Source organism: Aquarana catesbeiana, linkage group LG02 (genome assembly GCF_042186555.1).
Source record: "Aquarana catesbeiana isolate 2022-GZ linkage group LG02, ASM4218655v1, whole genome shotgun sequence".
Lineage (NCBI taxonomy): Eukaryota > Metazoa > Chordata > Amphibia > Anura > Ranidae > Aquarana > Aquarana catesbeiana.
Genome location: NC_133325.1, coordinates 199,057,918 through 199,085,230, shown reverse-complemented (window position 1 = coordinate 199,085,230; position 27,313 = coordinate 199,057,918). Strand labels below are relative to the sequence as shown.

Genomic DNA, 27,313 nt, shown 5'->3' with positions numbered 1-27,313 from the left:
GGACTACAGGTCCCAGCATGGACCCCTCCAAGATGAAGATGTGACCCCCCCCCCCAAATATAAAATTGACAAAAAAAGGTATCAAAAATTTTTTTTGTGGGGGGTGTCACATCCTTCGAGATCAGGGGTTCATGATGGGACTTGTAGTCCATCACTTTTTGGAGGGGGGGGGGTCACATCCTTAGATCTCAGGGGTTCATGCTGGGACTTGTAGTCCATCACTTTTGGGGGAGTCATATCCTTAGATCTCAAGGGTTTATGCTGGGACTTGTAGACCATCACTTTTGGAGTCACATCCTTAGATCTTAGGGGTTTATGCTGGGACTTGTAGTAGCATGAGTAGCTCAGTAGCATGAACCCCTCAGAGCTGAAGATGTGACCCCCCCCCAAATAAAAAATTGATAAAAAAAGGTATCAAAAATCATCTTTTTTTTGGGGGGGGGTCCCTGAATGGCAGTTTGGAAATGTGGTCACCCTGGATGGACCTGCCTTCACCCCTCCTGGGTGTTCTCCTGAATCTGATGTGTAGAATGCAGATAACAAGCCCACACATATAAAGGGATGCAGGGGATGCGTGTTCTCCTATGACAGGTGTAGAGCTGTTTAATAAGAAGAAGCCCCCTGCTGAAGCAGACAGTGAGGAGTCCTCCCCCCTCCCTCCTCTACACGTCACTTCCCCCTGTCTGTGCTCCCCTCCAGCATGTACTAAGCAGGGATGGAGGGACAGCAGACACAGGTGCTCGTGACGTCATGACGCCTCTTGACAGCCGGCTGTGTGAGCGGTTCATGCTGGTTGCTTAGTGTACCGGGGATCCGCTGTGTGCCTCTCCTCCGCCCGACCATGGTGGCCAAGCAGAGGATCCGGATGGCTAATGAGAAGCATAGCAAGAATATCACTCAGAGAGGAAACGTGGCCAAGACCCTGGTGAGGAGGAGAGGGGGGAGGGGGGGTCGTCTGCCATCATCACTGGGAACATCTTTGTATGTCACCCATGTCTCTGTCTGCAGGAGCGTCTGCTGTCACCCATAGCAACCAGGATCCAGCTACTACACAGGATGTACACATCTCATTATATAGGTGCTCTGTCATATAGCATCAGAATCCCCAGGTATATGAGGACAAGGCATGCTGGGATTTGTACTGCCACAAGTCTGCGTCTGCCTTCTCCAACTACATCAGACTATGCATGGTATACTGCATGTGGTGCCTTATCCCAGTATCTAGGCTGTAATATATATATATATATATATATATATATATATATATATATATATTAGTATGTGTCACCAAAAGTGGGAAATGTATCACGCAGACCCCACATCTACACATTAATTTAAAGTAGAGGTGCACCTAACGGAATTTTTTTTTTTTTAATTTATTTTTATATATATAATTGTATTATATTCAACTTTTTAATATCAATTTAAATGAATATGCATTTATTGGCAGCTTGAGCGCAAGAAAAATGTATCCCTTTTAAATTCTATGTATGTCTTCACACTGGTCTGGCTTTCATTGTGGTGTTAAAAATCAGCTTGGTGCATTTTTTTTTTTTTTTTTTTTTTTTGTTAGTAAAAAAAAAAAAAAAAAAAAAAAACGCACCTCAGTTTAAATGCATTGAAAATGCATCATTAACGCACCCATGTTACGTTTTTGATGTGGTTTTTGCATCACATGACCTATTAAAAACCCACCATAAGCACAGTTAGGCTCGGTTCATGCTGCAGCGCTGCGGGTACCCTGCGAATCCACTGCGGGTTCCCGCATCGCATGTCTCCCGTCAGCAGTTCACACTGCCCTATGTGAACTGTTGGGAGTGTCAATTGAAAGTTTGAATATCGCAGTGCGAAATGCAAATTCAGATAGGAATCGGATCGCATGGTGTGAACACCCATGTGACCCAATTCTGCTGCGGACCAAAAAAAAAAAGGGTCCTGCCCAAGTCTGGTCCGAATGTGATGCAAATTCAGCCATACTATCTGTATGGCTGAAATTGCATTGCACAGAGATTGCATGTGAGTTGTAGTGTGAATCACATCCAACGTCTGACATTGCACCAGTGGGAACCAACCCTAACTCATGGTAAAATCAGCCCAAAATAGCAAATTCTCGATAAAATCATTGCAAATTTGCAGCGCAATCGTGGCAAAATCACTGCGAATTTGTGATAAAATAGCGGTACATTTTCGATGCCATTATCGCCACCTTTTTGCCGAATGCTGATAACACCATTTTCGGCCGAAATGTTTCCACGGCTGAAATTTCATTGCATCTCCTAATTTTAAAGGTATTCCATACAGAGGGAAAATATCGATCCCTTTACACCATCCCGCGCTGGGCTCTGATGTCCGAGACAGATAGTAGGGGGTCCCAGTCTTGCGCACTGTGATGGGCTTCACCATGCTAATATCATCAGGAGCCTGTCCTACATGTGAATTGTCTAGGACAGCTTGGTCATAGTTCTGAGATCACTGATGGAGTGAGCCCCAGAAACAGACAGCGACGCATATATGTGGTGGCTGGGCGTAAATCTTCAGGGCCAGTTCACACCACATGCAGTCAAGTGTGTTGTGTTTTTTTTTTTTTTTTTTTTTTCTGCATCAAAAGCACATGGAAAGTAGGTTATATGGTTTTCAATGGCATAGTTCACACCAGTGCGGTCAGTTCCAGGAAAAAAAAAGTAGAACATGCTGCATTTTTTCTGCACTGAACTGTACTGGAACATGGTAAAATGCATCAAAAATGCACTGGAACAGAAATGTCCTTATTTAAGGTGAAGAAAAAAAAAGGTGGAAAAAAAAAAATGCAACGCATCAAAAACACGCATGCAGAAAAGCATCTGAACTGCGTTACTATGGTGTGAAGTGGCCCTTAGAATACATACTTACAAGGCCGTGAATTAAGCATTGCCTTGCTGGCCCATGTGAAGTTCAGCAATTCCTGAGAACTGTAGCAGGGGTTTCCCAGGAGGCTGTGGGTGAGGGGGACATTATTTTCACCTAGGCAAGACTCCTGGAAGCATCGGGAGATGTCACCCAAAAAAAGTACTGGAGGGAGAGAAAAAAGAAAACCTAGTGAGAACGGAGGGAAAGGAGAGAAGTGCAAGGGTGTTAAGTGGATAGAGCGAATGAAGATCTACTTTAAGTCTGCCATTGCTGATCTTTCTGAAAATGCCAGCTGCTTGGCTATAGTGGTGATCCAATGATGTAAAGGAGAAGTTCACCTTTGGGAACATGTTGCATGTTCCACCCGTTTTTAGGGTACTACAGTCTCTCCCCGACCCGCTACCCCTAGTAACCGCGATCTTCTCCCTGATCTTGCGGTCGATCCGTCCACCCGGCCGCGTGATTCATTCAGAGCCCTGTGAGTGGGAGAACTACAAGTACTGACACCCTTTGCGGCTGTCGGCTTGTAGTTCCTAAGGGTGTAACTGTCTGTCTGCACGTATGATGTACAAGCAGACAGCTACACTGACAATCTGCAGGAGTCCTGCATGGCACCCACAATCTGCTGATGGCAATGCTTTGTAGGCTCCTAGTAAAAATAATAAAAAATGCACTATAATACTAAATAAATACTAGCACATTATCAGATACTTGCCTTAAAACAAAGCCCTCCAATGGCGCACTGTCATCACTGACAGGGCTTCCATCTTCACCCGGTCTTCCTTCCGGGTTCGTGGGCTCCGGCTGTCTGACTGGGCAAGCCGCAATGACGTCACTCCTACGCATGCGCACAGGAGTCAGTTTACGGCACAAACGTCTGAATAAACGGCGTGATGTGCGTTCCTTCAGAGCGCATGGGTTGCTGCTCCATAGAATATCTCCTAAACATGCACCGTTTATTCTTTTTACCTACAAGTAAGCTTTATTATAAGGTTCCCTGTAGGTAAAACTGTCAGACGTGATCTTACTACCACTTTAACCACTTGCCACCCAGGCCAATTCTGACATTTCTCTCCTACATGTAAAAGGCATCATTTTTTTTGCTAAAAAATTACATAGAACCCCCAAACATTATATATGTTTTTTTTTTAGCAAAGACCCTAGAGAATACAATGGCAGTTGTTGCAACTTTTTATCTCGCACGGTATTTGCGCAGCAATTTTTGAACACGTTGTTTTTGGGGAAAAAAACCCGTAAAGTTAGCCCAATTTTTTTGCATAATGTGAAAGATGAAATTTATGGCAAGTAATTAAATACCTAACATGTCACGCTTCAACATTGCATGCGCTCGTGGAATGGCGCCAAACTTCGGTACTTAAAAATCTCCATAGGCAACATTTAAAAATGTTTTACTTGTTACATGTTTTGAGTTACAGAGGAGGTCTAGGGCTAGAATTATTGCCCTCGCTCTAACGTTTGCGGCGATGCCTTATATGTGTGGTTTGAACACCGTTTTCATATGTGGGCGGGACTTCACTTCTGCATGCGAGCACACGTGTACAGTGGTGCTTTAAATATTATTTTTTTTATTTTTTTTATTTTTTTTTTTTTTATTGTTAATTTTACTTAGTTTGACACTTTATTAAAAAAATAAAACATTTTTGATCACTTTTATTCCTATTACTAGGAATGTAAACATCCCTTGTAATAGGAATATGGCATGATTGCTCCTCTTTACTTTAAGACCCCACATCTCACCTTAAGGGTCCTTTCACACGGGACGGATCAGTGATGATCCGCCCCGTGAACACCCGCTTGCTCAGTGGGGGTCGCTCCGTGGATCCCCGCTGAGCAGGCAGATGACAGGTCCGTCGCTGACCTGTCAGATCGCCGCTCTCCCCATGGGGGATTGGAGGCTGACGGACCGTAGAGTCCGTCGTCACCCGATCCGATCCTAAAACGGATGGAAAAGTAGGTTTTTCCTCTGTTACACTTTTTCGGATCGGAGCGGGTCGGATGTCAGCGGACATGTCACCGCTGACATCCGACGCTCCATAGAGGTCTATGGAGGGTCCATTCAGATCCGCCTAAAAAACTTACAGGCGGACCTGAACGGACCGTTCATGTGAAAGAGGCCTTATGCTGGGAAGCCTGAAATAAAATTAAAAAAAAAAAAAAATATCTCGGCTTCCCAGCCGAGGCAGTGCTGTTTGTTTGAATGCAGAGGCCAGGTGTGACGTCATAACATCGTGCCCGGCCTTCGAACGATCATAGAGACTCCGGCGACCATCTAGTCTGCCAGAAATCTCTATGGTAAACATCCAGGGCCGGCGGATCCTGTCTCTGACTCACCAATGGAAGCAGTGAGTCGGTAGAAGCACCGGAGGGTGGCGGGAGGGGGGATGTCCCCTCTCGCAGCCCGTAAGAAAGATCAAGCGGAGGAACAGCCGCTATGATTGTCCTTATGGTGTAGGCAATCGCTGGCTGAAAAAGCCAATATCTGAATGATGCCTGTAGTTGCAGGAATCATTCAGATATCACCGCTCAAAGTCAAGGACGTCATATGATGGCCAGTGGGCGGGAAGCGGTTAAGTACCCCGAGTCATTGGCCTGAACAAAAAAACATGCATTTTCAGCTTCAATGCATTGTCAATTGTTGCATGTTTATTGTAGATCAATGACTTGAAAAAGCAACTAGCATTTGCAAATGAAAGACATTGGCACCTTCTAGATTTCTCCTAGGATAAGCTTTATTTACAGTGGTGTCACAGGATCAGTTTATAACTCAATGTAAAGTTAGGCCCGGTTCACACCTATGCTTTTTTTTTTTTTTTTTTTTTTTTTTTAAGTACGTTTTCAGTTTTGCAGAAACACACTACAGTCCACTTATCATGGTTTCCTATTGATGTAGTTCACATCTGTGCATTTTATGGCAAGGGCCAGGTACTTTTTATTTTTTTTCTGTTTTTTGGTTCCATAGACTTCAATGGATAAAAAACGTGTATTGGAGAATGCAAACTGCACCTGCATAGGTGTGAATCAGGCCTAACTCTGGAAAACTTCAAAAATATCAAACTGTTGCCCATAGAAACCAATCAAGTTTTTTCAAGCGCTGCAGACAAAAGCTCCTTTTTTTTTTTTTTTTTTTTTTTTTTCCTTCCTTGATAGTCTGTAGCGATGTTACAGCTGTTATTATTCGCATAGGGTAAAAGAATAACATATTCCACATAAGGATACACTAAATATACAGTACTTACAATTCAAGAATAGTGGAGGGCTCTAGTGAGCAGAGCTTACAGTCCATTGAGAATAGTGATGTGCAAACCGAACAAAGTTCGGTTTGCTGAATGTTCGCCAACCAAATCCACAAACCCCCAGCTTAGCTCCCGAACCCTATTGAAATCGATGGGAGTCAAATGTTGTAATTTTTTCTGTTTTTCCAACACCAGTTTGTAAGCTTTCGGTAAAAAGGGCAAGAATTGCTGGGAGATGTACCAATGCAAAAATAAATACTGTTCAGTGGGTGGGGTCTTTAAATGTGGCATAAAGGGCAAAATTAAAAAATGCCATGCTTGAGGGGTGCCTTAAATTTGCACATGAAGTGGTGCACCTGTAGGAAGTACTACAATAATGTGACAAAAAAAAAAACAAACAACTTATGGCCATTAAATGACAGCTCTGAACCCTGACCTGCTTATGTTTTTAAACAAATCAGCTAGGGAATCCTAGGTGACATCACTGACCACATATGACCATGCAGTCAATGACATAAACTAGTATCCCTTGCCTGTTTGTACTACATGACCATGTAGTAAGTGACATCAAGCAGTATCCTTGGCCGTTGCCTTTAGCTGCTAGCCAGGCAATCAGGAGAGGAGCGTTTTGGTGTGAGTCCCCCTGTATGTGTTCCATACCAGACTCTTATCCTGGATAACGAACTGGTGGAAAGTTTAGAGGGAGACCCAAAAAAAAAAAGTGTGGGGATGCACCAAAATCCATAAGACAGTGCACCCCCTCCTGATCCATACCAGCCCAGGGAGTGTACCTTGCCAGGCCCCCCCCCGAAGAAATGGTAAGGGGAAATTGTTTTCCTCTTATTCGGCTGTTATTGTCTAGATCCTGCACCTTTCATAGCTCATATCTCTAAGAGCTCAATTCACAGAGGACTGTAGCATGCTTTATTTAGCCTACTGTGTAAGCAGTTGTGTTTTTACTATGACTAATGTTATTTTACAGATAAAATGTAAAAGTCAATTTGCAAAGATAAGTACACAAATTATCACTCTCTATAATAACACTAGCTTCAAGCTGTGGGTACATGGGTTCCAATAGGTGTTTATTGAGGAGAGCAGGAAATGGAGGCTTTTCAGATGGTGATAAAATAATAACTCGTGTATCTAGACCCAAGCACAAAAAAGGAAACTGTAGCGGTTTATCTGTCTTTGAAAGTGGCGGCTGAGATAGAGAGAGATATAGATATATATATATATATATATATATATCTATATCTATAATATATATATATTTTACCTTGTGATCCTGCCAGTAACACACTCCCTGTGCTGACAACGCTCACTCGCTGTAATGCCTCTATAGAGGGGTTGTGACCCACAGAGAAGGAAATATGTCATGATGACAGAACACCTCCCCTTTCTGTCCTCCATAGGCTGCATTCACACCGGGAAAATGTAGTGACAGGAATCTTCTTATTCTTGCTGCGGCTGTGAGTGTCTGTGTGGCCCCTGGCCCCCTTCACTAGGGAGACACGAGTACCTGGGGCCACTGGAGACCTGTCATTAAAGTGAACAGGGCGGCAGCCGCTCACAGGTGACTAGGTGCTAGCTGCACCGGCCTAATAGTCCGTGTGAATGTAGCCTAACGCTGGGAGGTGTACTTTAGTCCACAGAGAAAGCTGGGGGAAAATGATAATGATCCTAATGATGGCAGAAGCAGGATGCACAGAACGTTCTCAAATGTTTTCATCAGTATTTATCTGAAGGCACCCATAAAACTATCCAACTTAAACGCTTTATGCCTAATGGTGTCCACAAACATAGCCATTTTCAGGCTTTTGATGGCAAAAAACTCCTAAATCAGTCAAGCCATCCTACCACTACACTGGGAGGAGGTTGATTTAATTCATCGGTAGTTTCTAAATCCAACACTAGTCGAAAGTGGAGATTGCCTGAAAACTGACGTGTGTATAATCAGGTTAATAATGGTGGCCATAGAAGCTTGATAAATTCAAGTCGTAACCATTAAAATTATGGTTATGCATCTGGCCCTTGGGGTGTAAAGGAATTATTTACATGGCTCTGCCCACTGTCTTGAAATTAGAAATCTTTTTATTTTTAGGTTATGTAATGGAGTGAGACATGTCAATACATTCTGTTCTAAGAATGCTCTACCATACTACTAAATGATTTGGTTGGAGTTCTTTTTCCTTTTAAGCCTAGCATGCACGGTCCGAATGTCGGGGGACATTGGCGGGTTAAAAAAAAAAGTCTGACATTCGGCCCGTGTATATGGCAGTTGGTCTGATGGCCGGCTTCTGTTCGACGAGCATGACCGGCTCCCAATCAGCGATCTCAGCCAATGGCTGAAAACGCTGACCGGAGTTTTCTAGCGGGGGGGGAGATCGCTGTACTAACATTGGAGCTGTCAGGTTTTTTTTTTTTTTTTTGTTCAACCTGCTAGTGTGTACTAAGCTTTAGTCTCTTCCCACCATAACCTGTATGATTACAGTACTGTGCAAGTTAGTTGAGACGAACAGGATATTACAATGAGACAATTTCAAGTTTACCAAACTTTTTTGGGTGACTTTTTTTTTTTTTTTCTCTCAGTAATTGATATGACCTCCCCTTAGCTTTAATTACCCTCTTGGGCATTGATGCCACAAATTTTTCACATGAATCTTTTACTTCAGGGTTCTCTAACCATACTTGGAATAGAAACTTTCTATCATTTTAATTGTTCTACAATCTGCCTTTCTTATGCGAGCGTTCACGTTGGCCCGCAGGTTTTCTATCAGGTTTAAGTTGGGTGAATTTCCTGGCTGTTCCGATACATTTAATTTTTGTTGGGAAATAAAGTCCTTAGTTAACTTGGAATTGTGAATTGTGACAGGGAGCTAGGTCTTGCTGGAACACTCCCTCTTTATCAGGAAACTGCCTCTTTAGGGTCGGTTCACACTGAGGCAGCACGACTTGCAGCGCGACTGCCTCAGGCGACCCAGGACACGACTCAGCGGCGACTTGCAAAACTGTATAGAAGTCAATGCAAGTCGCCCCCAAATTTGTACAGGAACCTTTTTCTAAGTCGGAGCGACTTGCGTCGCTCAGATTAGAACGGTTCCATTGTACAGAACGGGACGCTACTTGTCAGTCGGCTAGGTCGCCTGACAAGTTGTCCCAGTGTGAACCGAGGCTTAAGTGTCAGGGTCAGTTTTGCCGTCAGAACACTTACATACTTATTATTGTCCATGATGCCTTCAATGGGGTGATGTTTCTGGTCCATAAGCAGTAAAACACCCCTAAAAAATGACTTTAAGTGGGTGTTTTAGGGGCTTGCTGGATGTGGTCAGTTCAAAGAGGTTCTCCAGGCAAGCGCTGAACGAAGTTTGACCTGTATCTATGAACATAAAACTGTGTTTCGTCTGAGAATATTCCTTTCTTCCATTGCTCCAAAGGCCAGTCTCTATGCTTCTTTGCCCATAACAAACTCTTTTTCTTCATAGTGAGATGCCAAGATCTGCTTCTTAACTGGGCGTCTGGCTCTACGACCACACTTGAGCAGTCTGCGGTGGACAGTGGAAGTATCCAAATTAACTCCATGAGATGCAAGCTCACTTTTTATGGGACATCACTGGTCTTCTTGGGTTTATGATGCTTCTTCTGATTAGAGCAACATCCCTCAGCATAGTCCCTTTTTTTTTTTTTTTTTTTTTTTTCTTCCTTTCTTCCTTTTCTTTCTTTCTGAAAAGTGTCCCCAGATCCTGTCTCTTGATACAGATTCACAATCCTTGAAACACTTGATCACCCCACACCAAACTGTTAATTCAGTATTTTCTCTCAAAGCAATGATTTTCGAGCGCTTTCAGGTAGTGATATTCATCTACAGTACATCTGTACAAAAATAGCATAATAATAATGAATGTAGTGAACCAACTTCAATCACTACTTTTCTGCGAGAAATATATTAATTCAGACTGAAATAAAAAAGTGAAAAACGGTAGAGTACCTTCTTAAACAAGTTTAGACATGCAGAAATCAATCTGTAGCAAGTTTAAACTTGCATAGGCCCAATATAGAGTCTTGAAACAGTGCTTACATGTTTGTGCCAACTAATTTGCACAGTACGTCACTAGTTTGGTCCAAAGCCCTACTTTTTAGAAGCCATGGTTTTCACAGACTGCACGGATGATGGCCAAAATGCCTGAAACAGCTGTATGCAGTTTGGAATAAATGTCTGGCTAGTATTTGCAGATATTTGTGCTTTAAACCTAACTTGCTCGTATTTGCATTATATCAGTGGTTCTGGTCAATGGGTCATAAAGGAATACTTTACATAGCTCCGCCTACTGTACTAAACTGAGGCAAGTGGTCAGTGATCACCTAAAGGGGGCAGGTGTGGTGTTCTGTTCTTGATGATTGGTCAATCCATGTATGAGCAGCATTACAATGTTCTTTTGCCATATGACCCAAGCTACAGTGGCCAATGTGTGCATCTGACTTATCGTTTGACATCTACATTATGTACTAGTAGCTGCTATATTAACTTAACCACAGTGCTGGTTATTAGGGGTTCTAGATTACATGAGACATTTACATATCTCATTGTAATACAAACTGTATTTGTAGCCATCTTGAGATGCATGTGCCCCAAGATTGGTTTGGCCTTACTCAAGCATCAGAGGGCATAAGATATGCTTATCGGCTATAAATCAGAGCCAGGTTGTAAATATTTGCAGATATCAAAGTCTGCCGTTTACACTGTTAATATTGGAATTGTAAAAATTATTGCACTTGGGGCCTATAATTTGTTGAGATGAAACAACATGTAAAACCAAGTTTTCCTTAAAACACTACAGAATTTTCTCAAGTCATCTTCCAGGACGGCACACCTGAGAGATGAGAGGCTCCTCCCCACAGGAAACACAATCAATCAACAGCTGTTTTAAGTCCACACCCTTCCCCCTGATCCTCAGTTTTTGATTGTGTTTCTCCCTACACGGCGAAACGAGAGCCCACTCCACCTAGATCCTGCATCCGAAACAACAGAGAAGGCAGGGACACCGGTGGAGTAGACCGGCAGATCAGCCGCATGATCCAGCTAAGATACCTTCATCAAGCATATGGAGTAAAGGTAAAGCTTACTGTAGAACCGAGGTTCGCCAAGAGTCTTGCAGTGGTCCCACCCTAAGGTAGGCCTGAGGTACTTGATTATTCTCTCAGGTGTGCCGTCCTGGAAGATGACTTGAGAAAAGTACTAGTTACTTACCGGTAACTGTCTTTCTGGGAAATCTTCCAGGACGGCAGGCCTACTTCCCACCCGTTGGAGGAGGGAAAATTTTAGAACACTAGAAGGTGAGTGCCTATGAGGAATGATTTCCCTTGTGAACCAGGTTCAGGAGTTACTTCTCTACAAACTGAGGATCAGGGGGAAGGGTGTGGACTTAAAACAGCTGTTGATTGATTGTGTTTCCTGTGGGGAGGAGCCTCTCATCTCTCAGGTGTGCCGTCCTGGAAGATTTCCCAGAAAGACAGTTACCGGTAAGTAACTAGTACTTTTTTTTTTTTTTTTTTTTTTTTTCCCCCCAATTTTGAAAGCTACTCAAACCATTCCTATGTGAAAAAAAAATAATTTCATGGCCTTGTGGATACATATTTTAGTAATGTAGATCCTTGTAAATATGAGGATATCCAGCTTTAAAATCCATCACTACTTGACTGCACATTGATGCCTCGTATATTTATACCAATTCTGTGTGTTAGCTGGAATACATGACGCACAAACAATCAGTAACTCCTCCAGTGGGATCAGAATGGAAAGTACTTATTAACTTCACACATTATTTGGTGTCTACACCTGGGTAGTTCTAAGATGTGCCTTGAATAAGCAATAATAAGCAACTCTTTTTATGTATTTTTAGCTTTCCTATCAAATTACCAAATTCAGTCATCAACTGTATTTTCCCACAATAATTCATAATGAACATTTCAGATGTTTTCTGCTTAGTATAGGTGGGTGTAATCCCACATCTAAATACATTTTTTCTGGAATAAATGCTGGTTAAAATACAAACATTAACTCTTAATTTCAGTTCTTAACTTACCCCAACTTTCATTAGAATTGTACTATGGTGTCTCTATCTCCGTGGGATGTGGATTTTGCATGCTGTAGCCTTCCCATCCCAGTAGGATGTGGGCCTTGTATGGTTGTATACATTGGTTTCATCTTCTCAATAGGATTTCAACCTTGTAGGACAGCATGACATCATTACACTAGGATTTTATTCTTTAATTACAGGTCACATGCTGTGGCCCCATACCCTCACTATGATACCCCTAGGAAGCTGGCTCTCTTAAGCTGTGTGTTATGACTAATGAACATCACATTCGACAAGTATCTGTAAAACATTGGGGGGTTGATTTTCTAAAACTAGAGGGTGAACAATCAGGGGCAGCTTGTTCATGGTAGCCAATCAGCTTCTAACTTCAGCTTGTTCAATTAAGCATTGACAAAAAAATCTGGAAGCCGATTGGTTTCTATGCTGCACCAGATTTTGCGCTCTCCAGCTTTAGTAAATCACCCCCTGACTTTCATTCCTGAGATGAACATGGAAGCTGCCATTGCTGACCTCCCATTCTGAAATGTCAGTTGCTTGGTTGAGCCTCTGGAGCAAGGAGCAGGGACCATCAGAGTGGTTTGACATATGGCAGAGCTGGTAAAGAAAGAAGGGAGGAGAAGAGACCTTGCAAAACTATAGTGTAGTGCAGTGAGCAAAAGTACTTTATTAAGAAAACAATGGTTCTGCTCACAGGGCAGCGAAAAATGGGGAAGCATAACAGCTGAGTGGGGTGATCTCGGTTCAGGCTCCTAGAAGCCAAACACAAAGGATGGAGGGAACAGTGGACAGCATCCGGACTGCTGTCAGGATCCCAGACAGGCAGGATGGAAAGACCGCATCAGGATCAAGCACTCCCGACTCAGCCGGCCTCCAAGGTGACATCACTGCTGGAACTGCACCAATCAGGACGCTTTTCAAAGTAACCAGTTCTAGGGCACTGAAGACTGCTGCACTTTATACTTATCACCTGATTGTTTTCTTGTCTAAGGGACTCCTTTTCATAAATGGGCTATGTTGCACTCTGGTTATTCTGTAAGAATTCTCTTGGCTGACAGGCTATAATGGAGGTTTAATAAAGAATTACCCTTAATACCAACTATTTATCCAGGAATTCTCCACAAGAGCCCTAAGGTCATCCTGTTCCTTTAATAATTGGAAGGCATTTGTTGTTTCTGCACTTAGAAGCAGAAGTAGGTGTGGTAGAGAAGGGCCTTTTTGACCTTCTCCCCCAATAGATAGGCAGGGAGAGCCACTCAATAATGAGGCAGTCATGGAAGATTACTGAAATCTTCCACCCTTTGCTGTCTTCTTTAGAACATGCAAGACCTTATCTTCAGCTTTTTAATACTTATACATTGATTTTATTATTGTTGTTATTATCTTCTGTAGGGTTAGTGAACCATGAACACATTCCAAGGCAGCCAGTCACTTCAATTTTATGAGGCATTAGTCACATGATATCTACTGAAGAGAAGGATGAGCCAGTCAATAGCTCTGCCTGAACTGTAACCCTCCCTATAAGCGATTATACGACTAGTGTACATCTGTTCATCTGATTAGCCACAATGTGATTATGAAGTTTTAATCTCTGCAGCCAATGAATGCCATGCAGCCTGTTTTATTGTATTAACTCAAAAGGGAAAGTGGTCTTTTCTTCACTACAGTCTGCTTTGTAGAAGTGGAGCCTACTTATTTTGGATAGAATAGGGACAGGTCAGAACCTGTCAGGTTTTTTTTTTATTTTTTTAATTGCTGTCTATGAACCCTTTTAATGGGACATTGTATTCACTTTCTATCCTAGATGTAACAGTAACTAAAGCTGGCTATACACTGTTCAAATGTTGGCCAGTTCCTGATGTACCGGACAAAACTCACTTGGCTGAGAGGCCCTATCAGCCCCCTCATGTCCAAAATGTTTCAAGTGAGGGAGCCAGGTGAAAAATTGTTGGCCAAACAGCAGCTGCGTCCAATCGAATGCAGACAATGTTTGCGTATTGTGAAAGTTGCTGGTACTACAGGGGACTCATCTATTTGTACTGTAAAGCTGCAGGCTGAACAAAAAAAAACCTTTAGTGTATGACCAGCTTTGGACAGAAAGTAAAGGTGAATGCCCCTATGGGTAATGGTAGAGCTGCACAATTAATCGTCAAGAATCGTTTATCACAATTTTTTTTTTTCCCCCGTTGCAATCTTGATAAGTGTTTCACGATTCTTGCTATGCAAAGAATTCTCTCTGCTCTTCTGAAGCCACAGCCGTCAAAGGAAGAAAAAAATTGGGCAGTCTGCCCAAGAATCAGAACGTTCTTTATCAGTTGAACTTAAATATAAACATTGTAACAATTTGTCAATGGAATAGACTTCATGTGTAAATTAATTAAGTTTAGCCACAAGTTAAAATCATATATTTATATATTTTTATTTTTTATTTGCTAGAAAATTACTTAGAACCCCCAAACATTATATATATATATATATATATATATATAGATATAGATATCTATATCTATATCTATATCTATTTTTAGAAGAGACCCTAGAGAATAAAATGGTGGTTGTTGCAATATTTTATGTCACACTGTATTTGCGCAGTGGTCTTTCAAATGCAATTTTTTTGGAAAAAATTACTTTAGTGAATTAAAAAAAAAAAAAAAACGGTAAAGTTAGCCCAATATTTTATTTATTTATTTATTTTTTTTTTTGAATAATGTGAAAGATTTTACGTCTCGAGAATAGTGATCTCTTTATTCTAAGCAAAAAAAATTGTGATTCTCATTTTGACCAGAATCGTGCAGCTCTAGGTGACGGACAGCAGGAAAAGCCTGATCATTATTATAATACAGGCTTTATATAAGGCCTACAGTTTGCACAGCACTTTACAGTATAAAGGGAGACAATAGTTTTCAGGGATCACCTGGAATGGACAGAGTAGGAGATAGCTGGACAGATTTGGGGTAGGGAATTCCAGAGGATGGGAGAGCCTTTGGAAAAGCCCTGGAGACGAGCATGGAAGGAGATCATGGTTTTTGACTCTTTACTTTGAGCAGCATTACCCTTTTTATAAGGTTTAACGGTGTGCTATGTAAGAGAAGAGTTAATCTAACTGTAAGAGCTTTGACTCCTTTGTGACAGGACTCTGTGCAGGCCAGTAACGGTCCTCCACCCCAAACTCGCTCATCTATGTCTTTATGGACCTTGCATTGTGCACTGATTCAACTCATTTGGTGGTGGTGGTGGTGGGGGGGGGATTATGGTGTGGGGGGGTTTTCAGGGGCTTGGGCTTGGCCCCTTAGTTCCAGTGAAGGTGTCAGCATACCAAGACATTTTGGACAATTTCATGCTCCCAACTTTGCTGGAACAGTTTGGGGATGGCCCCTTCCTATTCCAACATGACTGCGCACCAGTGGACAAAGCAAGGTCCATAAAGACATAGATGAGCAAGTTTGGGGGTGGAGGAACTTGACTGGCCTGCACAGAGTCCTGATCTCAACCCGATAGAACACCTTTGGGATGAATTAGAGTGGAGATTGCAAGCCAAAAGAGTGGGCAAAGTCAATATTGAACCCTACGGACTAGGCCTGGGGTATCATTAAAGTGTGTGTGTGTGTATGTATGTATGTATGTATATATATATATATATATATATATATATATATATATATATATATATATATATATATATATATATATATATATATATATATATATATATATATATATATAAAAATAGGCAGATGTCCCAATACTTTTGACAATATAGTGTATTCATTTGGCTTGAATGGCAAAATGCAGGTGAAATGGACTAAAATGCTGCATTTGTAGTGCACTGGGTAGATTAAATCCAATTATTTTTTCCCATGTCCGACCAGTTTACCTTTACCAAAAATACAGCCAAATACATGACAACTCGTGTGGTGGAAACACGACCACGTGCATTTACCTTGTATTCTTGGTACTGTCACTCTTTGTTTTAGAACTGCCACATGTTTGATATTCTCGGCATTCTAGCCATTTAAACCTATTCTTTACAATGTGTGTATTTATGTACTTTTATCACACATAGTAAACATCAGAGGTACTACCTAAACTGTTTTTTTCTGCATTTTAGAGGCCGCAAGAAGAAAAATACCCTGTAGGACCTTGGCTGCTGGCACTGTTTGTGTTTGTTGTTTGTGGATCAGGTATGAATACAAAGTAAGGAACATTGCCATACCATCAATAGCTGTCAGTGGAAATTGAATGCTAAGCTTACTAAGAATTAATGAATGCATATTTTAGTAGGTATTGAGGGAAGGGAAGACAATGAATCTCATGCACATATTACAGATAAAGGCTTCATTTATTTAACTGGTAATTTGCAGGTATTAATCCCATAAAGAGGAACTTCACCCTTCATCATATATACAACAAAGGCACTTTTTAGAAATCTTTAGTAATGAAAGTCTACTAATTGCGGACTTCTTTTATTCTTTGCATACCTTTTTTTTTTTTTTTTTTTTTTTCCTCCCCATTCTTCTAACAATGGCCATATTTTTTAAAAGGGCAGATGAATCCATCTCCCTTTACTTCCTGGAACTCTGCCTAAACCTCTGGGACTATGTGACAGGAACTTCCCAGGATGCTTCAGTGAGGCCCTGGTTAAATGGCCAGTGCCTTACTCAGGGCTCAATTCACAAAGTGTTAAATTCTGAATAGGTATGTTTGATAAATTAACATGAGATACATTTCAAAAGTCCCTTCAATTCATGAAAAAGTATTAAGTTAAATAACACATGTTATGTTCCTTTTTATTAATGCGGTGTGTTCCTCTTGATTTCTGTGAACAGACTCAGTCTAGCTTGGTGAAGATGTCATTTCTGGGGGCGTGTCAAACAGGCTCTGCACAGGAAGAAGAAGAGGAAGAGAGGTCTTAGCATGCCCCAGTCGATTACGTCATGAAGGGACAGAGTCACCCTGTGACATCGGGTGGCCCCGCCCCTTCATTTATTTGGCAACGGAGCTGTCATTGAGGGAGTCAAGCGTCTGTGCGGGCCAGGTTTTTTTTTTTGTTTTGTTTTTTGAGGTCAGCGGCCGCTGTTTATTCGTGATTGACGTTGGATCCCCTCCCCCCTTTTTTATTTATCTTTTTATATTTACTGGTTAGGAATGCTGGCGAGGGTCCGCTCCTTAACCAGTGCTAATTTGAATATATTTCTTGAATAATGTGTAGCTAGACCACAACTTCTTCAGTGAATGTATATAGTTGAGTAAATTTACTTTAGAGTCAGAGTTTGTTTACTAGTGCAGTAAATACTGCATAAACTGCCAGTGAATTGACCACTTGAATATCGCATGAGATAATTGGAAAAAATGTGTCATGTGATCCAATTATCTCATGCAATATTCTGTACTGAATTGAGCCCTGAGCCAGGAAGTGGAAAAACAGTAATTGTAAGTAAAAGCAAAAAATATTTTAGCTGAGGAACGTAAGAGGATTTCATATCAGCAGAGTTGTATGATGATGTGACTTTTTTTAGTGAAGGAGAGGGGGGGGGGGGGGGGTCTGCAATAGACTGTGGGTAGTTTGTGCCTAGAAATCACAGCCACAATGATTTTGCTCTTCCCCTTCTTTTTTTTTTCTTCTGCTCAGGGGACTTCACTAATGATATGGTACATCAACGAAGGAAAACTTTTATTTCATTAAAATTTTGTATCGGTTAAAAAAAAATTATTTTTTATCTAGTACAATATATACATATCGTATTTATCAGTGTATAACACACACTTTTTTTTCCCCCTTAAAATCAGGGGAAAATCGTGGGTGCATGTTAAACACCGATCCCTACTGTCTCTGAGGGAAGAGGAGCGAGCACCGCTGAATTGCCGTACATAGAGCCGCAATCTCCTGTGTACCCGGCGCTCAGTCACTCACAGCCACTCCTCCTGCCCCCCCCATTGGGCCACTGTTCTGTTCTGTCTATCATATGAGCAGGACCAGGAGGCGTGGCTGTGAGTGATGGAGCACCGGGTACACAGGAGATTGCGGCTCTGTGTAATTCAGCGGCGCTCGCTCCTCCAACACTGGCGAGGCTGCAATGATGGGAAAGGTGAGGCTGCAGATGGGCACTGAACAGGGTGCATTGATGGGCAATTTAGAGGCTGCAGATGGGCACTGGTGAGGCTGCATTGATGAGCTGTGACCCTAATTTTGCTTCAGTTCTTTATTTAAAATGTAAGTGTTTTATTGGGGTGTGTGTTATAAGTCTGTGCGTGTTATACATCGATAAACACAGTATTTATGTTACAAATAAACACTGAATAAATCTCTGATTTGAAACGTACACAGCTGTGCAGAACAGGAGAGAAAGGATGAATTGGTTGTCTTACTCTTTGAGCTGTGTGTATAATCTGATCTTAGCCTATTGCTTGCAAAGTGAAAAGGCTCAGTGTTCACAGCACCCCAAAACTGCAGGGAAAACCCTCCCCGCATTTTTCAAAAATCCAGCTTGCTGCCTCTTTTGTTTTAGTTTTTGGAAAGCTCACATCATAATCATTGGTAACACATTTGAATAGCACTAAAACTGCAATACACATTTTAATCAGTGTGCTTTAAGTCATATGTTCATGATTTGTATATGTGTCTGCATTTAATTTAATGGCTTAATGCAAGACTAGGCTGAGGATTAGGTTATTCGGGCTTACACCGTTCGAAGGTCTTGGTTTTTTGCTTGCACAGATTTTCCAATTGTCAATCCCAGGGAGACATCTGCCCCTCTATGTATACAAAGAAATGTATGCAATTTTGGAATTTTCCAGTCTATAACCAACCTATCTTGTTTTGAGACAATCATTTTTATTTTTGCTTACATTTCCCCTGTATTGGTAGATTAGTAGGTTGTAGCATTGATACCAGCCATTCTGTCATTTTTTTGTTTTTTCATACCTGAGATCTCAAGCTTGTAATCTATTACTGAGGAACTCGTATGGATTTAGAATCTGTAATCCTGGTGTGGCGAGTGAAAGTAGAGATGGTTGCTAACCCAAGGCTGCAGACAAAAAAAAAAAAAAAAAGGAAAAAAATGCAGCATTGGCGTTTCATGTAGTTAAAAATAGAACTCATGTTTTTTTCCATAAAAACATAGTCACTAGGAGTGGGAAACCGTGTAATAACAGGATTTTAAATGTGCCTCTTCAGGGATAAAATTACATTAACATTAAAATACAAAATGCTTTATTACAATATTAAAATGATGATAAAAGCAACCATCAAAGTACATTGATGCCAACTCATGTGACGTGTAATGATACGCATGTCACATAATTACAAAATGGCGTGATGAAACCCATACCGTGTTTCCCAGAGAATAAGCCGGGTCTTATATTAATTTTGGCAACAAAAGACACAGTAGGGCTTATTTTTGGGGTAGGACTTACCATGTTCTCTCTCTCTATCTCTATTTTCCAAACCGACTTTGGGGCCACTTTGATGTGCAACTGGAACTAGCACTACAACATATCCAAAGCTGGGGTTCCTAGCACTAAGTGGCCCAGAGATACAGGGGCCCCAACTTCGGTTCGGAAAATGTCATTCTCAGCTGCAGAAAAGTGCTTGACATTTTCCAAACCGACTTTGGGGTCCCGTATTTCGGGCCCACTTAGTGCTAGGAACCCTAGCTTTGGATATGTTGTAGTGCTAGTTCCAGTTGCACATCAAAGTGGCCCCAAAGTCGGTTTGGAAAATAGAGAGATAGAGAGAACATGGTAAGTCCTACCCCAAAAATAAGCCCTACTGTGCCTTTTGTTGGATATGTTGTAGTGCTAGTTCCACTGGGTTTGTACACCAAATTTAAGGTTTATAGCACCAAGTGGCCCCGAGATATGGGGCCCCAAAGTCAGTCAACTGTGTTCATCTGCAGCAGTGTCATTTCGGGACCCTTTGGGTTCAGAGACCCCAAATTTTGGCTGCAGCTAGGGGGCATCTAGGAACCCTTAACTACCGAGTTTGAAGTTGGGGGACCTATGGCTGCAAATGGGCACAGTGAGGCTGCAAATGGGCCTCTCTTCCACTTACAGTAGCTGCGCATTTCTCACCCTAGACTTATACTCAAGTCAATAAGTTTTCCCAGTTTTTTGTGGCAAAATTAGGTGCCTTGGCTTATACTCGAATGAAAATATATATATTATTTTGTTGGAAAACAACATGGAATAATAAGTTGGGAATTCCACTGCGGTTATATAAAGCAGTGCCAAGCAATTGCTTATCCATACACAGCAATCAATGTGGGGAGCTTTGGTTTACAGTATAGTCCAACTTTTTTTTAACCTTTTCAACATCGATGAACCTATGAAATAATCTACAGGTCTCAGAGAATGCCTACCAAAAATGTATTATATCTACAGTTCATGGGTTTTATTAGTTGTGATGGTGATGATAAAAATAACCAGAAACCAGATTTTTGACACTGGGTGGATCATATTTAAAAAAAAAAAAAAAAAAAAAAAAAAAAATCCTCTTCCTATATTAAAACATTTTATTTCAGTAATAATTATGCTATGAAATAATAGCCAAAAAATGCAGACAATAAAAATTTTAGTGGGCATTTTATATTGGCGGTGGAATAGTGATCATCTTACAAAGGAGTTTGGTGCATAAGTGCTACTTTAGAATGGAAACCAGAAGAAAAGTTTCCCTTTACATTGATGGACCAGTATGTGGGGGTGCCCTCATACATTAGTGGTCAGTAGAAAAGAATGTCCTTTTACATAGTGTTTAGTGAAAACGAATACTCTTGGTGTCCTCTTCTGAGCGTCTGTAGTCGTTAAACTATGCAGACATTGTCAGATGAGAAATCTATCCACCACTGTTCATTGTTCAAGGAACCCTTAGGAAGCTTTATAAAAACCCTAAGATTCCACAGAACTCTTGTTGAGAGAGGCTTCTATAGTCCATCAACATGAATAAAAATGCAGTGTGCCAGACGACATTCATTGATTGGTTACCAGTGTTTTAATCATAACCAGGGTTAGAAAGCACTTGGTAAAATTAGGAGCCTGCATTGGAAGCTAATCCGGCTTCATGTGATGACAGTGAACATGCTGAGAGGAGGAGAAACCAAAGTGAAAAGAGCGATAACCTTCTCTGGTGTTCTTCTGTTTCTTCAATATGAAATCGGCAGGCTAAGGTGTTCTTGACCAGATTTGCTGCTGCAGTGAAGGTTGTGGATCTGGCTGTGGTGCCAGGTAGGGCTACATGGAGCACAACGTTGACTGGTCAGCATTTCTAACCCTTTGGCAGATAAGCCAAATAAATAGTATATATAATATAATTATAGAGAGATATATAATATTATATTTTTACTACTGTTTTAATTAGCTTCTTGCTTGGAGTACGTTTTTAAATGTATACTTTTTAATGCTTTCTTTTGCCCCATAGTCTCCCAGTGAACAACAGTCAGATTTCATTGCGTGATTATAGAGAATATTGGTCTTCAAACAGGATATCCAGTTTGGTTTGTTTTACCAGACGTCTAAGGCAGCTGACCTTCCTGGCACCTTCCCAGTCTGCTGTTCTCGTACTCATCATAGTACACTTATGTAAAGACACAGTCTACATGGCTGTGCCAAGGGGCAATTAGAAACTTTCTGAAACTGCAGTTAATGCAGACTTTGTGATTCATAACCCTTTCCTTGCTTTTCCCAAACAGAATAGTTCTGCCGAAAAGGAGCGCTCCTGCTTTCTTGAAAATCTAAAGATACTTGCTTTATGAGCCATTTTGTAAATAAATGTTAATAAGAATTGCCTTTTTATATTTAACTCTGCAGCCTGTCATTTTATTTTATGTAACTTCCAAAAAATGTCCTTGTGTTTCACATGGGAGTACAGTCTGGCTCTATCAGTTTTTCATACGGATCCAAACTGAACAATAATGTAGGTCTATGATTGGACAGAAGCAAACCAATATCTGTCCGCAGGAAAAAAAAAGTTTGTGTCCTTTATGACTGTTTTAAGGAAGAAACATATTTTTTGTTTATTCTTTTGTCCACCTATGACTATATATTTATTTTTTTTTCCTTCAACAATAAAAAAAACAGACCTGGAAAAATGGATGTATATTGGCATAAACTGAACACGACTGATGTTTAATTTTATTTTTATTATTCAGCTTTAATAACAGAACTGATGTAGGTTAGAAAAAGGTCTCTTTCCCAAATGAAAACTGAATCCTTTTACACCAGTTTAGAGATCCATTTTCAGTTCAGTTCAGTTTACATCAGCATACATCTGTTTTTTAAATTGCCCATTTTGTTTTTTCTAGTTATAGGAGGACAAATCCTATGAAAAAAAGAAGAAAAAAAGGATTTTTTTTTTTTTTTTTCATGACAGAAGTGAGGATGCTCATGTGAAAGCACCTATAAGCGGATTTTCAAAAATCACACCAAGTGACATATTTCAAACTTTTTTTTTTAATGTTGATTACGGCTTACAGCTAGTGCAAACCCAAAATTCAGTATCTCAAAAAATTTGAATATTGCATATGACCAATTAATAAAAAAAAAAAAAAAATTTGAATACAGAAATGTTGGCTTACTGAAAAAGTATGTCCATGTACAGTATAGCATGCACTATACCAATACTTGGTCAGGGCTTCTTTTGCATGAATTACTGCATCAGTGCGGCGTGGCATCAGCCTGTGGCACTGCTGAGGTGTTATGGAAGCCCAGGTTGCTTTGATAGCGGTCTTCAGCTTGTCTGCATTGTTAGGTTTGGTGTCATCTTTTTGACAATACCCCACAGATTCTCTATGGGGTTTAGGTCAGGTGAGTTGGCTGGCCAATCAAGCACAGTGATACCAAGATCATTAAACCAGGTATTGGTACTTTTGGCCATGTGGGCAGGTGCTAAGTCCTACTGGAAAATGAAATCCGCATGTCCATAAAACTGGTTAACAGAGGGAAGCATGACGTTCTCTAGAATTTCCTGCTAGAGGGCTGTGCTGGCTTTGGACTTGATAAAACACATTGGACTATCACCAGCAGATGACGTGGCTCCCCAAATCGTCACGGACTGTGGAAAAGTTTGCATTTCATTTGGAAATCAAGGTCCCAGAGTCTGGAGAAAGATTGGAGAGGCACAGAATCCAAGTTGCATGAGGCCCAGTGTGAAGTTTCCACAGTCAGTGATGATTTGGTGAGCCATGTCATCTGCTGGTGTTGGTCCACTGTGTTTTATCAAGTCCAAAGTCAGCACAGCCCTCTACCAAGAAATAGAGCTTTGTTGGGAGGAGGGGGGTTAGCGGGTACCTGATTTTGACCGCTTCCCACTTCTGCTCCGACCGCCTAGGCGATCAGAAGGGGATCTTCTTCCCTCCTCCCTCACAAAGTCTTCTGGGACACATGACAGGTCCCAGAAGATGGCTGGACCATTCAACCTTGTGGACAGAGTGAAGATGAATAAAAACACCTGTCCACATTTATTGCTGTCTGTGCCCCCATTAGGGAGATCCACCCTCTCTGTTTCTCCTCTATATGATCATTAGTGAAAGTAGAAAAAATCCAAGCCACTAGTTCTGGTGACCAGGGGCTCCCCAAGGGATTCCCTTAATTTGCAGGGATTTCTTCTCTGTTTTGGCTATGGAACAGGAAGTGAAGTTAAATTTCCCCAATGAAACACAGATGGCAAAAAATCTGACAGGGGTTATAACCCTTCCTTACTCTATCCAAAATAAACAAAAATACTGTCTATAGTTCTACTATAACTGATGTCAAATTTATTGCAGGAGTCTTCACTTTTTTATTTTCAAAACTAAACCGTGAGATTAATTCACAGCTTCTTGATTCGGCTTTACTGCTTCTTGGCTTAACGTCCTCCTCATTGGACAGGAGTGATGTTCCAATTTACCGTCCAGTAAGCTCTCCATCTCCAGCCTGCACACAAAACGGCACTGCTGAACCAGGAAAAAATTGTGTCATCTACCTGGCTGTGCAGGATGCCAAAAAATATGGAAATTTCAAATCATTTCGCATTTATATAAAAGATCACATCATGTGTGTATTTTGCCATCTCTCTGGAAATTTACTTTTAAATGACTCTCACTTTGCCCATTCAATTTTCTTTTTTTTTTTTTTTTTTTTTAACACTTTTGCTGACCAAGCTGTCCTGCAGATGTAGTAGTAGTAGTAGTAGTAGTAGTAGTAGTAGTAGTAGTAGTTTGAGACAAACCATTTAACACTGGTCGGCTTTTACTTTTGTATAGAGTCTTTATCCCAAGAGGAAAAAAAAACTCTTGTTGTAACTGCTTAATTTAACACCTCCAGGTTTCCCTGCATCCAATTCACATGACAGGAGAATGTGCCCGGCTCTCTCTATGCAGCCGGTTTACCGGGGCGGCTTGCCCAGAAACGCTGTGTGCGTCTTTGGCTCCATTTCAGAGTTGAATTCAGGCAGAGATCCGTCCCTGATTTGTCCTTGAAATGGGGTACAGGGACGCACAGTGTTCCTGTGTGATCCGTGGTCATCTTAGGTGTGAACCCAGCCTGAACCTGCTAGTATACATCTAACACTCCCCTCCCCCAAGACTGACAATGCTGCTGTCAAAAGGTGTCTCTACTGCTTCTCCATCCAGAGTCTAGGTATACCAATGGTGTGCTACTGGCTAGATAATCTGGTATAAACAGATGGCCTAAAATATATAAATTGCATCTTACCAACCCTTATGCCGCGTACACACGGTCAGACTTTTCAGCTACAAAAGTCCGACAGCCCTTTCGACTGACTTTTGGCGGACTTTCAACAGACTTTCTAACGACCGGACTTGCCTACACACGATCACTCCAAAGTCCGACGGATTCCTACGTGATGACATACACCGGATTAAAATAAGGAAGTTGATAGTCAGTAGCCAATAGCTGCCCTAGCGTGGGTTTTTGTCCATCGGACTAGCATACAGACGAGCGGATTTCTGGGTCCGGCGGAGTTACGACATAAAGATTTGAAGCATGTTCCAAATCTAAAGTCTGTCAGATTTGCGACTAGAAAAGTCCGCTGAAGGTCCGGTGAAGCCCACACACAATCGGATTGTCCGCCGGATTTGGTCCGTCGGACAAGTCCAGTTGAAAAGTCCGACCGTGTGTACGCGGCATTAGATGTGGTAGCTGCATTCATTAAATTTTTTGGTTTTAGGTTTAATACTGCTTTAACTTTATTGGTATTGCGACCAATAGCCCCCTGTGTTATAGCATATTTAATGTGCCAGATTCTTTGAGACATCAGGGGTCACCCCTGATGTCTCCCCTGCAGTCCACTGAAGCTAAGGAAGTGTGGATTGATCCACCAGCAGATGATTCCTGGCACAGCAGATAAGTGCAGCAGGAACTGGAGGAGTTTGGGAATTTATCGTTCATTTGGTGTAAAGATGGAATTACCCCTTTAATGAAGCACCACATACCACAAAGAGCCCTACTTTGCTGTGTATAATAAACATTTTGAAGCTAAAACTGCTTAGCTTTTTTTTGTATTTAGGAAAATGTTTTTTGAATTTAGCTTTATGGGTAATTAGGTGTCTTGTAAGATCACTGACTGGAATGTACCCTTTATGTTTCAGCAATTTTTCAAATTATCCAGAGTATCAGGATGGGCATGTGAGAATGAGAAGGACCTGGACACTTGCCTTACGTCAGCAGTCATAATGGACAAAGCCACAGCTGTGAATCGGTGGAAACCTCAAGAACCCATTAATTATTTTGTGCCTACAGAGTTTACCTTGAAGAAAAGATGGAAGCTCATGATTTTAACCTTGGTGCATTAACACTTCAAGTTCTGCTCCAAGGAAGGACTTGTTTCTTTTCTATATACATCAGCTGAACCACATTGGTTGACTCTGTTTTATTATTTATATCTTTTTTTTTTTTTTTTTTTTTTATTTATTTTTATTAAATTTGTTTACAAGACATGGATGCTGTTGCTGTGCGAAAGAAAAGAAAATCGTTTGGTCTGAATGTTACATGGAAAATATTGGTGTTGTCGTAGGTATTTTCTTTTAAATAAAGAAAATGTATTCATGTCTGTTTTCTTTACCTGATTCTACTACTGAATAGAAGTAAAAAAAGAAAAACCCGACATTACAGTATATGCTGCTATATCATACTATAAATGAAAAATGACTTCCTAAAAGCTAATGATGCCATCTAGCTCCCCATTCCCGACTGCTGCTTTGCCAGCCTGTCCCACCAAGAGCAGTTCTGCTAATGTCTATGTAGTGTATGTACTCGCACTGTCAGCAGTAAATTAAAGTCAAACTCCAAGCAGATGTAAAAGGCACAAATTAAATGGTATTAAACCCCAAAACAAAAATGTAATATATTTCAGCTTACCAATCCTTTAAATATGGTGGCTGCGTTAGTTTTCTTTTGTTTTGTTTTTTTCCTTTGTGTCACCTGAAGATCCAGCCAGTAACACACTTCTGTCTTAGGGTGCCTTTACTTTGTGAAGGAGAAACTGGGCCAGCCTTGGACCGCAGCATTGGCAATCTGGGGAGAGGGGTGGCGTTTGGTGTTGGACTTGCAAATTTAAATGGACCTGACTAACGAATTGACCACTTCAATATTGGGCACTTTCACCCCCTTCCTGCCCAGGCCAATTTTCAGCTTTCAGCGCTGTCACGCTTTGAATGACAATTGCGCGGTAATGCAACATTGTACCCATATGAAATTTTTAGCATTTTTGTTTTTCACACAAATAGAGCTTTCTTTTGAGGGTATTTCATCACCACTGGGGTTTTCATTCTTTGCTAAATGAAAAAAGACAGAAAATTATGAAGAAAAAACATGTTTTTTCTAATTTCTCATAATATTTTGCAAATAAATCATCTTTCGTCATAAATTTATGCCAAAATGTATTCTGCTACATTTCTTTGGTAAAAAAAATAACCCAAACCAGTGTATATTACTTAGTATGTGTAGGAAGTTTCCTACAGACTATGGTCCACAAACTATGGTAAATATCTAAAAAATGATCAATCCTGATGTACTGAGGGCCTTACTCAATTCTCGAGGCCCAAAAATGCCAGGACAGTACAAACACCCCAGATTACCCCCTTTTGGAAA

The 27,313-nt window shown here is 41.0% G+C and overlaps 1 protein-coding gene across 1 annotated transcript; it reads left to right on the top strand.

Moving 5' to 3' along the window:
• The first annotated feature begins 591 nt into the window (after positions 1–591).
• SERP2 (stress associated endoplasmic reticulum protein family member 2) lies at positions 592–26,233 on the top strand. The gene is made up of 3 exons (XM_073614173.1): positions 592–925; positions 16,341–16,413; positions 25,813–26,233. The coding sequence occupies exons 1-3, from the start codon at positions 842–844 to the stop codon at positions 25,851–25,853; spliced, it is 198 nt and encodes a 65-aa protein (XP_073470274.1). The 5' UTR covers positions 592–841; the 3' UTR covers positions 25,854–26,233.
• The last annotated feature ends 1,080 nt before the right edge of the window (positions 26,234–27,313 follow it).

Bases quoted from the DNA above. Each gene is read 5' to 3' on its own strand.
- SERP2 (XM_073614173.1), top strand. From the start codon at position 842: ATGGTGGCCAAGCAGAGGATCCGGATGGCTAATGAGAAGCATAGCAAG. The intron at 926-16,340 runs GTGAGGAGGAGA...TCTGCATTTTAG, and splicing joins GAAACGTGGCCAAGACCCTG to AGGCCGCAAGAAGAAAAATA. The intron at 16,414-25,812 runs GTATGAATACAA...TTTATGTTTCAG, and splicing joins GTTTGTTGTTTGTGGATCAG to CAATTTTTCAAATTATCCAG.